Below are 15,314 nucleotides of genomic sequence, written 5' to 3' on the forward strand. Positions count from 1 at the left end.
GTTCAACCGGCAAACTCAGTGCAGTGCAGTCCGGGGTGAACTTCAGACTCCCGGAGCTCTATATATATATATAATAGTATATAATATAATATAATTGTATATATAACATCACGGCCAACAGCTCTGTGCGCCTCCGGATGGCTGTAGCGTGGGGAGCTCTCATAGGGATTGGGCTTCTCTGGGTTTGTTTACTGGCGTTGCTATGGTTTCCGGTCTTGTGTGTTCCAACGGTTTATTAGGTAGGCCCATCTAATAAATCTCTGTCTAATCAATACTTTATTTTGTTTATGTCAGTTGAATTTTGTTACAAGTTGAATGCAAATGAGCACTGTTAGTATTCCAAAAGGCACAAGCTCCTACTTGACTGTTTTCAGTCTGTGTTTTTAGTTTTATGGCACATATTGATGGCATTTGGGCTTAAAAAGCCAAAAAAAATAAATTATTCTAGACCAATTGATTTGAAAATGCACAATTTCCTAATTCTAGACGCACTTCTGATCAGATATTAGAGAGATTTAATACGAACTAACACATTTGTACTTATTTTGTCACCCAATGAGAATCGATAAGAGAATCGATAAGCAGAATCTGAATCGTGAAATTCTTATCAATTCCCATCCCTACAGATTCCCAAGTTAGCCTTGGTGTTCTTTATCATTGCAGACAGTTTAACACATTTCATTCAGTCCTTCTAGTTGCAGTTTGCTCATGTTAGGCTAGCGCACGGCAACGGGCAATACTAGCCTGCTATCAACAGTCTTACCCACTCCACACTACACCCGAGGCAAATCAACTATAACGCCTGACGGTCGATGTAAATGTCTATGTTGATAGAATAATGTTAGAAATAAAACAAACCTTGCATTGCATTTTGAGGGAATTGCTGTTTCTCAGCAGAAAAGTAGTCCCTCAAGATGCGATGATTCATGCGATGCAAGGTTAGTTTTTCTTCTAACATTATTCTATCAACACAGACATTTACATCTATAGTCTGGCGTTATAATTGAATTACCTCAGGTGTACTGTGGAGTGAGTAAGACTGTTTTATTAGCAGGCTAGCATTGCCCGTTGCCGCGCGCTAGCCTAGCACGAGCGAACTCTGCAACTAGAAAGACTGAATGAAATGTGTTGAAAACTGTCTCCAATGATAAACACCAAGGCTAACTTGGGAATCAGGCCTTATGTCCAAAATGACGAACTACCCATTTAAAGAAATACACAAATTGGTCAAAAAGAAAATGTTCCAATCTAAAATAATATACAGATATGTATCCAGCTGTTCTGCCCTTTCTAAAAAACATTAAATGAAAATATATATATATAGATTATGTTTATTTTGTGATCGTTTGATGCTAAAATCTAAATCACGATCAAAATTCGATTAATCGCCCAGCCCTATTGCGAGTGATGTATATTTAATCAAAATACCGCTAGTAGCGAGCACGAAAGCTATCACCAGACATTGGTGTAGAGAAAAAACACCAAAAAAAAAATCAGTGGCTTACTATTGTTGAAGAGATAGCTGTAATGGAGAAACTGACACAGAAACTGAGACTTCAACAAGCACGATTCGACTGTAAATGGGAAAAGTGGACACTTTACAGGACTCAAAATGAAGACATTGGAATGGAACAGTAACTAATAGATAATTACAACCTCATGATACAAGAATGAGAAGGTACTTCCCCAGGCAGTTATTTTGGTTTTTTTCTTGCCATCTACTATTTGACGATGTTGATATAATGTTGTTACAACTGGCATGTTACGGTGAAAAACTGTCAATAAAGATCTAAGTGAAAAAAAAATAAAAAATACCCTGTGCAAACATCAACTCAAACCATTGGACCACATTCGGCTAGCGGACGCACTCGGCTGCACTACCCAACTAGCGTTTGGAACCAAGATGGTACAGAGATTGCTGCTAGGAATAGAACGCCCATAACCGCATTTACTCATTCAAATACCTGCATGTATTTGTATTTTATTTTCCCATCCTAATCTTCATGTGACCTAAAAGAGGACCTAGAGTCCGGCTGAAACATACCTGCAGTCTTTTGGTGGTTGTCCAGCGGCACCTCTTTCCTGCAGTGCAGACACATATAGGATGTCAGAAACAATTGGCAATAATAAACACATTTAGACGTAGACACATTTAGCAGTGCTGACGCATAAAATTACCCATTTCCGGTGTCACCCACGGTCACTCGTAAAGTACCGGTTCTAAAAATAAATGTTAAATGTTATTTTTTAAGGCAGGGTATTGCGATACCTTTCTAGTATCGGTATACTGTGCCACCCTTTTAGGAATAGGAAACAATTCAAAGTGCAGTGAACGTAAAGCAGGGTAATCTTGACGTGAAATACTGACGTAAATTCTCATCCCCCGATATATATCGTCATATCGAACAGCCCTAATTTACAACATGTCAAATAAGTTGTTAGTTATAAATAGTTATTAAGTTAATCTAGCTATAAATTGTTTGTGCAATTTGGTTATTAAGTTAATCTAGCGATAACCTGACGTTTTTGTTTTTTTTCCCAATCAACCAATCGATCGGTCGGTGGGTTGGTTGAATTTCGGTCGACCGAAATTGGTTGACTAAAGCCCTTCTACTTTCTGTACCTGTCGGCCTGGGATGATGGACAGGAGGAAGGCTGGTCGGCAGCCTGGGCCGGGGGTCTGTAGGATGTCTGATGTGGTGGTCTGTAGAATGTCTGAGGCGGGGGTCTGTAGGCTGGCTGAGGCGGGGGTCTGTAGGCTGTCTGAGGCGGGGGTCTGTAGGCTGTCTGAGGCGGGGGTCTGTAGGCTGGCTGAGGCGGGGGTCTGTAGGCTGGCTGAGGCGGGGGTCTGTAGGCTGGCTGAGGCGGGGGTCTGTAGGCTGGCTGAGGCGGGGGTCTGTAGGCTGGCTGAGGCGGGGGTCTGTAGGCTGGCTGAGGCGGGGGTCTGTAGGCTGGCTGAGGCGGGGGTCTGTCGGCTGGCTGAAGAGAAGCTCCTCTGTGTTGGATGGGGACAGCTGAGCTGGTCCCCTGGTCCTGTTGTCTGAACACAAGACTGTGACTTAGACTCAGGGCAAAAGGGACATGGGCGAATGACGTTTCACAGTGGATGGTATAGTTCCTTAAAGAACCATGGATGAAATGATACAAGATGAACTTGTTTAACTTGATTGATGCCCTAATGATAAGAAACCAAACTCACCCTTTTCATGATGTTCTTGTGACTAGGGCCCGACCGATTCATCGGCCTTCCGATTTAATCGGCCGATTATAGCCTTTTTGAAAATAATCAACATCTGCCAAAAAGACGCAGATTACAACCGATTTTTATTTTTCAACCGATTTTTATTTTATTTTTTATTGCGCTTAGTATCCTGCAGATTGCGCTCCTACTCGCCTTGCTAACTAACAACTTTAGCTGGAGTAAAAAAGAGGAGATTGAATTTTACCATACAACATGAAAGCACGCTCGCTCAGGCAGCTGCGCGCTCACATCACCAATGTACACAAGACGCGTTGTTTGAGCATGTTGTGCCTGTTTTTCTTTAGGCCCCAGGCCATGTTAATTTGTTATACTGTAGACTCTAACGGTGAGACCATACTGCTCAGCACGCACGTGTTAGTCACTGCTCACGAGCGCAGCACATTGGGAGTTAGTTATTTATTTTACATTACACTCATTTTTGACTGTAAATGTATTCTAAAACACTCAAAGGTTCTGCATTCAATTCACATATTCGTCAAAAGTGTTTAAAGTATATTTAAGGTATCAAAAACTACGTTTTATAGGCTTTTTTTTGTTTTGTTTTTAATCGGCCGATTAAATCGTAATCGAAATTTTTCTCTGAAAATAATCGGCATCGGCACTCAAAAATCTATATCGGTCGGGCCCTACTTGTGACTAGGGCTTTGACTTCGAACTTCGTAATTCGAATATCAAAAAAATATATATATATTCGAACGAATATTAGGCAGCCCTTAATATTCGAACCTGTTATGGGCATTATTTTTTGTAAATGTCTTTGTTGAACGTTGTTTTCAATTCAGATTCCGCGGCTTTTTCAGGGCTGGTGATGTTGTGTTGTGAGCTCATTAGCAAGGCTATCATTGGTCATCTGGGCTCCTGTAGGTGACAACGTGACATAGGCGTCCTGGTTTGCGCCAATTTTGTATAACAATGGCCGCGTCAACATCGACATCAGCACCCGAGATGGATGTCGACGATGACATTTACACTCCGGACAATTTGAAAAGCAACGTGTGGCGCCACTTTGGGTTCTCAAATATACAGGGGATAACAAAGAAGGATAAAGTAATATGTAGAATATGTAGGACCAAACTCTCATACCACGGGACAACGAGCAACTTAAGAGCCCACCTGTCTACATTACATCCCGGCAAGCTGGAGGTGGAGGGGGTGAAGGTGGGGGGATTGGGGCCGAGGCAGGCCAGAATCGACACCATGCTGTCACCTTCACGAGGCCTTTCCTATGCCCGTCAAAGTAAAGCAACGGATTTGCTGACACGGTTCATTTGCGAAGATATGAGGCCCATTAACGCAATATATGGGAGCGGGTTTCATGCTTTGATCCACGAGCTAGAGCCAAGATTCAATATCCCCTGCTTCCGGACCATGAGTGGTAATATAACGAAGCTGTACGAGACAACCAAAGATGGCATTAGGGAAATGCTGCGTGGCCGCCTGAAGGCTGCCGCTCAGCATTTCAAGCACTCTCCTACAGACAGCTACCTCCTGGAGGCCAAGCAGAAGCTCCTTGGTCTCAAACCAGTCCAGCTCATCAACGACTGCGCCACTCGCTGGAACAGTACATATGACATGATCTGTCGGGCAGCTGATCAACAAGCCCCTGTTGCAGCAGTTATAATGGAGAAGAAACTCAGCCGTCTGGAGCTCAGCAGTGTGGAGTGGACGCTGATGGAAAAGGTCAGTAACGTTGGATAATTATGTTGGGTGGTCTAATAATATTACATCCCTAATATTAAAATTACTGTTTGCAAATGTAATAACACGTATAAGCCAAGTTAACGTTGGCTAAGCTAAGATAGTGTTTTGTGTAACGTCAAGTGGCACATGGCTGCGCTTACTAGCTAGCAGCAGCTAGCTATCTAATGTTAGTGGCGCTAGAATGAGTTTGTAATTAAATATGTGTTTGTCCGGCAGGTGAAAGATGTGCTGCAGCCGTTCAAAGTAGCCACCCAGGCGCTGTCAACAGAAGCCTACCCAACAGCATCAGCTGTCCTTCCCCTGCAGTATGTGCTTCTGAAACAACTAAAGCCCTCCATCGATGACCCGGCAGGAGTGAAACAGATGAAAACGATGGTGTCAACTGATCTGAAGGCGCGATATGGCCCCAACAAAGAGGCATTCTTGCTACTGAACACAGCCAGCTACCTCGACCCCCATTTCCACCGGCTGGTTCATTTGGAACAAGAATCGCGGCAGGCAGTACGAGATAAGGTTCAGAGGGAGATGGCCGACCTCAGCGAGGAGACAGGCGTGGAAGGCCAAGAGGAGAATGCCACTGCTACGGCGCCACAGCAGCGCAAGGAAAAGAATGCTCTTAGTGCGATGGGGAACCTCTTTGGCGATGTTTACTGCCAAAATTTGGCCGGAGCAGGTAATAATTATGATATTCAATAAGAAATAGTACAAATCGTTTCAACTATCGAGTGCCTTTCATAACAACTCAAACTCGCTATGTATAGCCCTACATTGAAAATAAAATAATGTGCAGTATAAAACGTAGCATAAACAACACATTAACAAATTCATTTATTTTTAACAGTTAGACAGAGTGAAGATATGATCCAAAGAGAAATTATGGACTACGACAATGAGCCCCCACCCCCGTCTGACAGCAACCCCCTGTACTGGTGGAAGGAGAGAAGCCCCAAGTACCCCCATCTCGCCCAGCTGGCACGCGGATACCTGGCAATATGCGGGACATCCGTCAGGTCGGAACGAGTGTTTTCCACCGCGGAGAACATCGTCTCCAAGCAACGCTCTTCCCTAGAGCCAGAACATGTGAATCACCTGTTTTTTTTGGCGAATAACTTAAAAAAGTCTTCAGCCCTATAAAGATCGGGGCTGGCAGAAGTTTATGTGAGCGATACAATTTGGCAATGGGCCGTTCGTTAGTGGCTGGTAGGATGGGTTTTTGTTTTTTGGCCTACCTTTAGTTTGTCTTTTCAGTTTAGCCTGACTGGCTTATTTGACTTGATTGCTTATTTATCTTTATTTTGATGCATAGTATACACAGTTCGTGTCTGACCTTAAATAAATAAATGTTCTGAAAACATCGTAGCCTGCCGTGCCTATTGACGTTGACTTATACACTGCCCTCTGGTGGACAAAACATATACAACTCAAGTTTGATACCATATATGTCTTACTGAAGGTATTAAAGGTCCCATGACATGCTATTTTATGTATTCTTTAATATAGGTATTAGTGGGCAACTAACACAGTATTCAAAGACGTTCCCTAAATTCAGCCGTGGTGCAGAGTTACAGCCACTCCGAGCCAGTCGCACATTGAGCTTCCCCCAAATCCGCTGTTTCGGTGGGCGTGTCAAGGAGGAGGGTGGGGGTGTGGCCCCGAGCAGCTTGCAGCCACCATGCGCTCTGTTTACAGTGGATGTATCGCAATGGCGAGGCGCACACCCTTTAGCCGTGCTCTGTAAATATTCTAGAACACACGGGAGTCCTGGAGCTCTGTATCTAAATATTATCATATAGCCTACACAGATATCTATATCATATAATATATATTATCACGGCCAAAAGCTGTGTGAGCCGATATTATGAATCTCAAACGACCGCGTTGGGTTCTCCGATGTTCCTGGTTCTTCAACGTCCACATCAATGTGAATACACACACTGTAACGCAAGTGTTTCTTGTCGGTTCTTTGACGTGTCTTGTATTTCCACAACGAGACTGTCGTGGGGGTTATCTGAGCCATGGTTGAGAAGGAATTGGGGGAAAGGAACTTTGGTTTGACTCGCTGAAGTACATGAACTGCGACATGCCGCGGGTTGCCGCGAGGCACCATCGCCCGGCAGCGGGCAGCCGGCAGCAGGCAGCGCGCGGTTCAGTCGACTTCAGGTTGATGTGAAAGTGGAAGAACCAGAGACGTCGCAGAACCCGACAAAGTCGTTTGTGATTCATAATATCGTCTGGAGGCGCACACAATATGTTATATGATATAGATATCTTTGTATTATATGATATTATTTAGATATAGAGCTCCAGGACTATAACGCAAGTGTTGTACACTTCCCCTCCTTGTTGTACACGAATGAATGAATTGGGGGGAAGGAACTTTGGCTTTGACTCCCTCAAGAACATGAACCACGACATGGAGGAGAAAGGGATTGTTGGCGGCGAATGTCTCCCGCTTGAGCCCCGCTGAGGGACCACCGCCGGAGGCGGAGGTGCATAAGCGCTGCCCGGCAAAGATCCCTTTCTCCTCCTTGTCGTGGTTCATGGTCTTGAGGGAGTCAAAGCCAAAGTTCCTTCCCCCCAATTCATTCTCAACCTTGGCTGAGATAACCCCCAATACGAGTCTCGTTGTAGAAATACCAGAGACGAGAGTCCGACGCGTTATGCGCCATCACACCAACAGCAGAACGGTTATCCAAATAACAAGGAAGTGTACAACACTTGCGTTACAGTCCTGGAGCTCTATATCTAAATAATATCATATAATACATAGATATCTATATCATATAACATTGTGTGCGCCTCCAGACGATATTATGAATCACAAACGACTTTGTCGGGTTCTGCGACGTCTCTGGTTCTTCCACTTTCACATCAACCTGAAGTCGACTGAACCGCGCGCTGCCTGCTGCCGGCTGCCCGCTGCCGGGCGATGGTGCCTCGCGGCAACCGGCGGCATGTCGCAGTTCATGTACTTCAGCGAATCAAACCAAAGTTCCTTTCCCCCAATTCCTTCTTAACCATGGCTCAGATAACCCCCACGAGAGTCTCGTTGTGGAAATACAAGACACGTCAAAGAACCGACAAGAAACACTTGCGTTACAGTGTGTGTATTCACACACACACATGTGGCGCTCGCACGGTCGAGTCTCATTGGCGGGCCAACGTCTCTGGGCGGGCCAGGCAGAGTAAGGGGAGGAGCTGAGATTCCTGATGACGTCATGAGCACAGATTTCCAAATCAGCGTGCTTGAGCCTCCGTTTTTTCAAAGGCGAGCAGAACAGCTAGTGCTAGTTTTACACCAAACGCAAGTTTTAGCCACTGGGGGACCATAGGCAGGCTAGGGGAACTCATATTTTATGTTAGAAAACCTCATAAATTGAGATTTTCATGTCATGGGACCTTTAAAAAAAAAAAATTAATAGATATTCGAATATTAATATTAATAAACAAACGAACTTCGAATATGATTTTTGGGCCAAAGTCAATGCCCTACTTGTGACATATGTTCCTTCTTTCCAAGTGAGTATGAAGTTTGTGGACAACATGACAGTGAATCGCCGTATAATTACTTCACAAAATGTCTCAAAAACCCAAGTTTTGGTCCACAAAACAAAGTAAATAAAACCTGCATGGCCGATGTTTGCATTCGTTACGCTAAATGTTCTCTATTCTGCCACATTATTTTACTCAAGAAGGTTTTAGTAAAGCGAAGAGTAACAGCGACTCTGGTTTGCTAATGGGCTGGTATTACCTTTGACCACTTAGCGTACCCTCTTGCAGGCACAAAAAGAACCAGACCCGAGTTTGGAGCAATTTAACGTACACAATCTGGCCGGCGGAGACACAAAAAAACATCCCTGTATTTAACCACACTGTTATCTGCATTAAGCCGTTATATAGCTTACTATGTCGAAGTTCAAGGCGTTGTGGATTCAGTAGCACTTTAAGGCGAGACACGGCAGGCAAAATCATCTATTTTTCAGTTACTGGTCCATTTTGATATTTTGGGCTATTTTGCACCATTAACATGTAATGTTTCGCACAAAAGAAAAAAAAAAGTCAAAACTAAACATTTAGGTGTTTGTTTTATTATAGTTTGTCAACTTGCGCCTCTGAATTTTACAGAAGATTCACCAAAAGTTTGCTTTATTACGCACCGTTTCAAATTACAGCCGGTCTCTGTCATATGTGTTCCGTGGTATCATTGGAAAGCACTCGATCTGCTGCACAACATAAAACTGATATCTGATTGGCTGGACTCGATTTCCGACCGGACGATTGGTTCGAATGTATCACGTGTTATGCTCTCAAGCTTGGTTAGCTTTTGCCATAAGAATCTTTAAAGGCCGTTTTCTCAAAATGAGTTTTTCCTCACACGCCAAGCAAAGAATCTCCACTTCTGTAGCACCTACATGCACCAAACTTTAGAATCTTATTCTCAGCTACTATATGAAGATTTTTACAGTGGGATTGGTTGATATATCATTCTTGGCCTGATTTACAAGACATTTTATGCATAAAAATAGGGCGGCAATACATTTTTTTAAGGCATTGGCAGTATTTTCTGATTAACTGGATAACGAAAGGAGATATCCATAATCCCCTTTGTAAATATTTTTCTATTTAATATAGCAACAACATGAAAAAATAATTTTGAGCCTGGCTTTTTCCAATGGTCCGATTCTTCGTTTCAAAATGTATGCATATTTGCGCATATTTTATTAGATATAGCCTAATTAGCATATCTTAACATACAATTACAGAAAACTTTCAATGCATTTTCTTCTTCTAATCATGTGGCTAATCAACCGGTAAAGTTTCATAAAGATATCTGCAAGTTAAAAAAAGAATCGTATTCACCTGCCGTGTCTCGCCTTAAGCTCCATTCTAAAGGTGCGTTCGCACCAAACGCGAAGGGGCGACACGATTCCATACAAAGTCAACGTAGAGATGCGAATCTGGCAAATTTTTCGCCAGAGAAAACCTGCTACAAGATTTGATTTGTCGTGCGACACTTTCGCCCTGCACAGGTGAGCGTGTTAGCGAGGATTTGCAGCGCGACAAATTTGCTTGAGTTGAAATATTTAAACTTTGCCGCGACATTCGCGTGATGACAGCCAATCAGCGTTCAACAGCGTGGCCACTGAGTGACATGCGTAACGTAACAGCCAATCAGCGTTCAACCGGCCAACTGTTCCCTGCAGTGCAGTCCGGGGTGAACCGCAGAATGGAGGAGAAAGAGATTGTTGCCGTTTGCGACTCTCGGAGCTCTATATATATTTTAGGGCTGTCAACCGATTAAAATATTTAATCGTGATTAATCGCATTATTGTCATAGTTAACACGATTAATCGCAAATCTTTTTTCTATGCTAAATATCCCTTGATTTCTTTGTCCCATTAATTGTTCTAATTTTAATGTTAATAGTATATAATATAATATAATTTTATATATAATATCACGGCCAAAAGCTCTGTGCACCTCCGGATGGCCATAGCGTGGCGGGCTCTCGTAGGGATTGGGCTTTGCGGGGTTTGTTTACCGGCGTTGCTATGGTTACCGGTCTTGTGTGTTCCAACGGTTTATTAGGTATCTAATAACTCGCTGTCTAATCAATACTTCATTCCCTGCCTCTTCCGTGGTTATTACAATATTATGAATAGGCTACGTCGGGATACCGACATCTCTCCCTCTTCCACAACAGGTAAATTGCAAATTGCATTGCCATTTGAATTTTGCTACATATATGCGTCCATATATCTCGGCCATGATTGAGAATGAAGTGGCATGATGCACCGTTGGCGGGCAAAAGATGTGGCGTGACAAATTCCCTGACAAAAACAGTTGATGATTCATCGCGCGACAACGCGAACGGGCAACAAATGTGTCTTTTGGTGTGAACGCAGCTTAAGTGCTACTGCAGGACCCATACGTCCTGAGTGAAGCTTGTTGAGGTGGAGCCTCGGACACGGGGCATGAAGAGGAGGAGTTGCTGTGGTACCTGTAGTCTCCTGACGCGCTTAATCGTCCACTGCCAGAGTAGGGCCGTGGACGGGCCGCCAGCCAGCCTGACGAGCCCCCCAGTGAGGGCTGCCGCAGAATTGACCTTGGCTTCACTACACAAGAGCAAGCGAAAGAAGTTCATGATTACTTAATTTGTCCCAAGAGAGATTTGTCTTGGACATAAAGCCTGCCACGACAAAATTACATACAGTTATAGTGTAGCAACAGTCTGTTACTGCACTATAGTTGTATGTATAAACAGACAAAAAGGTTGACATACAGACAGCAGAAATCATCTGAAATGTAAAGCATCATTAGATTATTCCCAGGTAGTACATTGTGGAACGCACCGTTGAGCATGTAGGGGTTGGAGGGCTTGAACCTCATCGTACAGTTGACCAGCTGGCTGCGGCCAGGCTTCTTGGACGACTTCTGACGCGCCACCATCTCAGCGATGTGCCGCGTTTCCTTACAGATAGCAGCAAAGCACCGCATCTACACGACATAGGCACAATTAAGACAAAAGTAGTACATCTACAGTACATCTCGTCATTTACAAAGTGATCGGGACAAAAAGTTATATCAATTAATATTAGGGATGTCCCGATCCGATCCACGGCATCGGTCCGATATTGGACCATTACGCTGGATGGGATGTCGGAGGGGAGAAATACATATGATCCGATCTGCGCAGCGTTTCATGCGATAACAATAGTCGCCAATTAGGCACATGCCCATGAGAGCTACCTGTTGAACAGTCATGTCAGCAGTTTGGCAGTGATTCAACCATAAAGAAGAAACCGCCTGGTTGTTGCACGGCTCACCTCGGCTGCTGCCGAGCACGATCACATCAGACACGCCAGCTTGGGCAAGAGCAGATCACAGCTGTTGTGATCGGCAAGCACAAACTTGGCGATCGCAAAAGTGAACCATTTCGGACGATGCGAGTCCAATGTAGGGATGTTAACGGATGAACGTTTGACCGATGGTTGACCGTATCAACGTTAACCTATCAATCTTGTCGCTAGTTGGTTTAAAAATAAATTGGGGTCAGTGTGGATTGGGTGCTGGTTTGACTTCACACAAAAAGATGATCAGATGAGGTGACTTATTGGAAGTTCAGACCTGCAAACTCCTCAGAGGAAAAAAGGTGACAGTGTCACAGGGGGATTTTTTTTTGATTGTAATATGCAAATGACACTAGTCTGAGCGTGACTTAACAAAACTCAGCATACTTTATCAAAAATCAATGTCAAAACATCCTTGAGGCTTATAAAAAATATTTTATGACAACTGTCATAAACTGTCATGTTTTTTTTTTTGTCTCTTAGCCTGTGGGGTATTCCACAAAGCCGGTTTTATCACATAACCGGGTAAGTTAACCCAGGGTTTGCTGTAACCCTAGGTTTTAAGTTCCAAAAGGATCACGGTATGTTAGTTGATATAGAAACATATGCTCTGAATCAAACCTGGTCGAAGCAGGTTTTGCGCAGGTTAAGTTTGAAACATAACCCGGTTTTGGGTATTTAAACCCGCGTTCAACGCAGATTTCATGTGTTCACAATGTCATGCCTTTTAATGAGAGAACTGCTGATATCGGAGCGCAAATTATACGTGCAATCCACCGGGAGCGATTGATAAGACCACGGCTTGACATCTTGGCATATCAAATGATTTTTTGCTGGAGTGGAGAGATAGGCCTATAGATTCTCGCGCAAATCTTTAATATATTTAAATAGCCTTACATAGCCAACACTACCAATCGAGGGCCTGGCCTCAGTTCACTCCAGACTATTTGCGTAGCCCTCCGTTTTTTGCCAATGGTAGTTTTATCTAGGCTATAATGTTGGAGATGCTGAGCACATCTCAGTCCTTTCAGATGACCCATCCAAGATTTGTATCGGCCTCCTATCATACAAAGAGCAATATTGTCTGAGTACTATGCCGAGAGGCACTTACAACACAAAGTATAAAATAGTCCTAACGGACTTGCATCCACTGGAGAATGTTTGATTGTTACACGCACTAATCCATCTTGATCTGTGAAGTTGATGAATTGTCACTTTTAGGTTTTCTACCCAGTTACCAAAAAAATAAACATTTGGAATAGTATGCGCTGTGGCAAGCACATGGTTTGCATGTGTTACTTCAAACGCAAAAAATGTAAGATACAAGAAAACACCAAAACCTACATTCAACCAGTGGGGTATGGCCCCTGACTCTGTGAGGAGGTAGGTACCTCCAGGTACCCCCTCCATGCCAGGGCGCACTGAATTTATGTTTATTAACAGCTCCTCCACCGGGGTCAAGACAATTTGAGGGCCAGATCCAGTCTGCCGACTGCCTGCAAGGTGTTAACATTTTTCATAACTCCATGTAGGACGTTTCTATACATAAATGTAAGCACTGTGCTAGTAGTAATGCAATATTTAGAAAACATACTCTTGTACTCTTGATACTCAAGTACTTTTAAAAACAAGCACTTCAGCACTTTTACTTAAGTAGACATCTGACTGTAGTACTTTTACTTGAGTAAAATTTAGCAAGGGGTATCTGTACTTTTACTCAAGTAAGGAAGCTGTGTACTCTGTCCGCCTCTGCTGACAAGGCAGACATGTTCATTTTTTCTGCAAAAAAATACCTGTTAATTTATGAGCTATTATATTTCCTTTTGTGTTCCTTTTATATACATTATGGCATTTAATTTTTTATTCGGTGCTACTGATATATTCTTCCTATTGTTAGTTTTATGTCATTTCTAAGTGGCCTATTACATTAGCCATGTTTATTGAAGGCTAGAAACGTTTTTGTTATGCTCACTTGTTAAGCAATAAAAGCAATACCAGTTCCGTTAAAAACATATTGTCGCGTCGTCTCTCCACCAAATAATTTAAAAGTATCGATAGTGGTATCGATAAAGGTATCGATATCAATAAATATTAACGATCCCCATCCCTAATTGGCTCCCTGTAGTAGCTTGCATCATATTCAAGATGATGGTCCTAGCATACAAGTTGGTCAATGGAACTGATAATCATATTAAAATGATTATTTTGGGCGCTTGGGTGGGGGGATGCCCGTGTATATGGCTAGAGGCCTGCTGCTTCTTACATATCCAATGTGCTTACAGTAGAAGCTAACGGCTAACGTAAACTTCATTTTGTGAGCTTATCTCATTAACTAGATGTGAAAGAATAACGTCAATAACACTTCCAGGTTACTACAAGTGATGACACATTCGCATGCACAAGCGCACACACTTGATCCAAACATGATTCAAACTATCAGCTGTAACAGCTCAGCTATTCTAAATATTATCTCAAATGTATTCAAACTTTAACCATTTAGCCATTTGTTTAACTTTTTTTAAATGTGTGCATGTTTACTAGGGGTGTGCCAAAATATCGATTCATATAAGAATCACGATTTTCATTTACTACGATTCAGAATCAATATAAAATGGCCGAAAATCGATTTATTTCATAACTTCTTTTTTTAAAGCTACTGAGACATATTAATGTTTTGTGCAACAGTTGTGTTCCACATATGTTTGGTACTGCAACATTCCTGTGAAATGAAAATGCATCTTGTTCAACTGTACCATTTTTATTATACAGAAGCACTTATTTTATAGCTAGCTCCTTAGAGTAGCAGTTGTGTTCCACACACAGTGGAAAAAGCACTTTCCTTAGAATTTAAAAGGCAGCATGTCTAACTGCACTATTTTCTTTAGAGAATTTTATTTTTGTTACTTAAGCAAAATGTGATATTGATTTTATAACAATTCCATCTAAGCATGGATAACTGTTTAAAACTTAATAAATGTGAAAAAGACACTTTAATGTCTCAATTTTTCATTCCGTCTTGCAAAGCAGGAGTCCTCAGGACTGGAGCAGATCCTGAGGATCCTTTGCACACCTATAGATTGAAGCAGAAATTTTGAATGAAATCGTTTTTAATCGAAAATCGATTTTGAATCGAATCGTAGCCCCAAAAATCGGAATCGAATTGTGAGATGGTAAAAGATTCCCACCCCTAATGTTTACATTATTTACATACTTTGGAACTCTGTTCAAATCTTTTCATTTGATTTAAGCAATTCAACTTTTCTTTAGTGAGATGTTTTAATGTTATTTGGCTTATTGGCAATCATGAGCATAGTGCTTCCATATATTTCTATTATTATTTGTTCGAGTAAAAACTAATACTGATATCGGTATCGGCAGCTAGCCAAAGCTGCGGTATCGGTAGTGAAAAAGTGGTATCGGGACATCCCTAAATAATATAAGTAATAAGGAATCATAGGCCTTGAATATAATTAAATTGTTTAGTCATCAACAGTAGACAT

The 15,314-nt window shown here is 42.4% G+C and overlaps 1 protein-coding gene across 1 annotated transcript in view; it reads right to left on the reverse strand.

Annotated features, from left to right (window-relative positions):
- The window catches only part of LOC130378658 (tudor domain-containing protein 7A-like), a 60,053-nt gene that overhangs the window by 32,297 nt on the left and 12,442 nt on the right, over positions 1 to 15,314 (reverse strand). Inside the window, exons 3-7 of the mRNA XM_056585372.1 lie at positions 11,317 to 11,461; positions 10,965 to 11,079; positions 2,624 to 3,040; positions 2,179 to 2,220; positions 2,045 to 2,082 (exon numbers count right to left, since the gene is read on the reverse strand). Coding sequence (XP_056441347.1) covers positions 2,045 to 2,082; positions 2,179 to 2,220; positions 2,624 to 3,040; positions 10,965 to 11,079; positions 11,317 to 11,461 — 757 coding nt within the window. The remainder of the gene's footprint in view (positions 1 to 2,044; positions 2,083 to 2,178; positions 2,221 to 2,623; positions 3,041 to 10,964; positions 11,080 to 11,316; positions 11,462 to 15,314) is intronic.

The sequence above is a fragment of the Gadus chalcogrammus genome, chromosome 3, assembly GCF_026213295.1.
Source record: "Gadus chalcogrammus isolate NIFS_2021 chromosome 3, NIFS_Gcha_1.0, whole genome shotgun sequence".
Lineage (NCBI taxonomy): Eukaryota > Metazoa > Chordata > Actinopteri > Gadiformes > Gadidae > Gadus > Gadus chalcogrammus.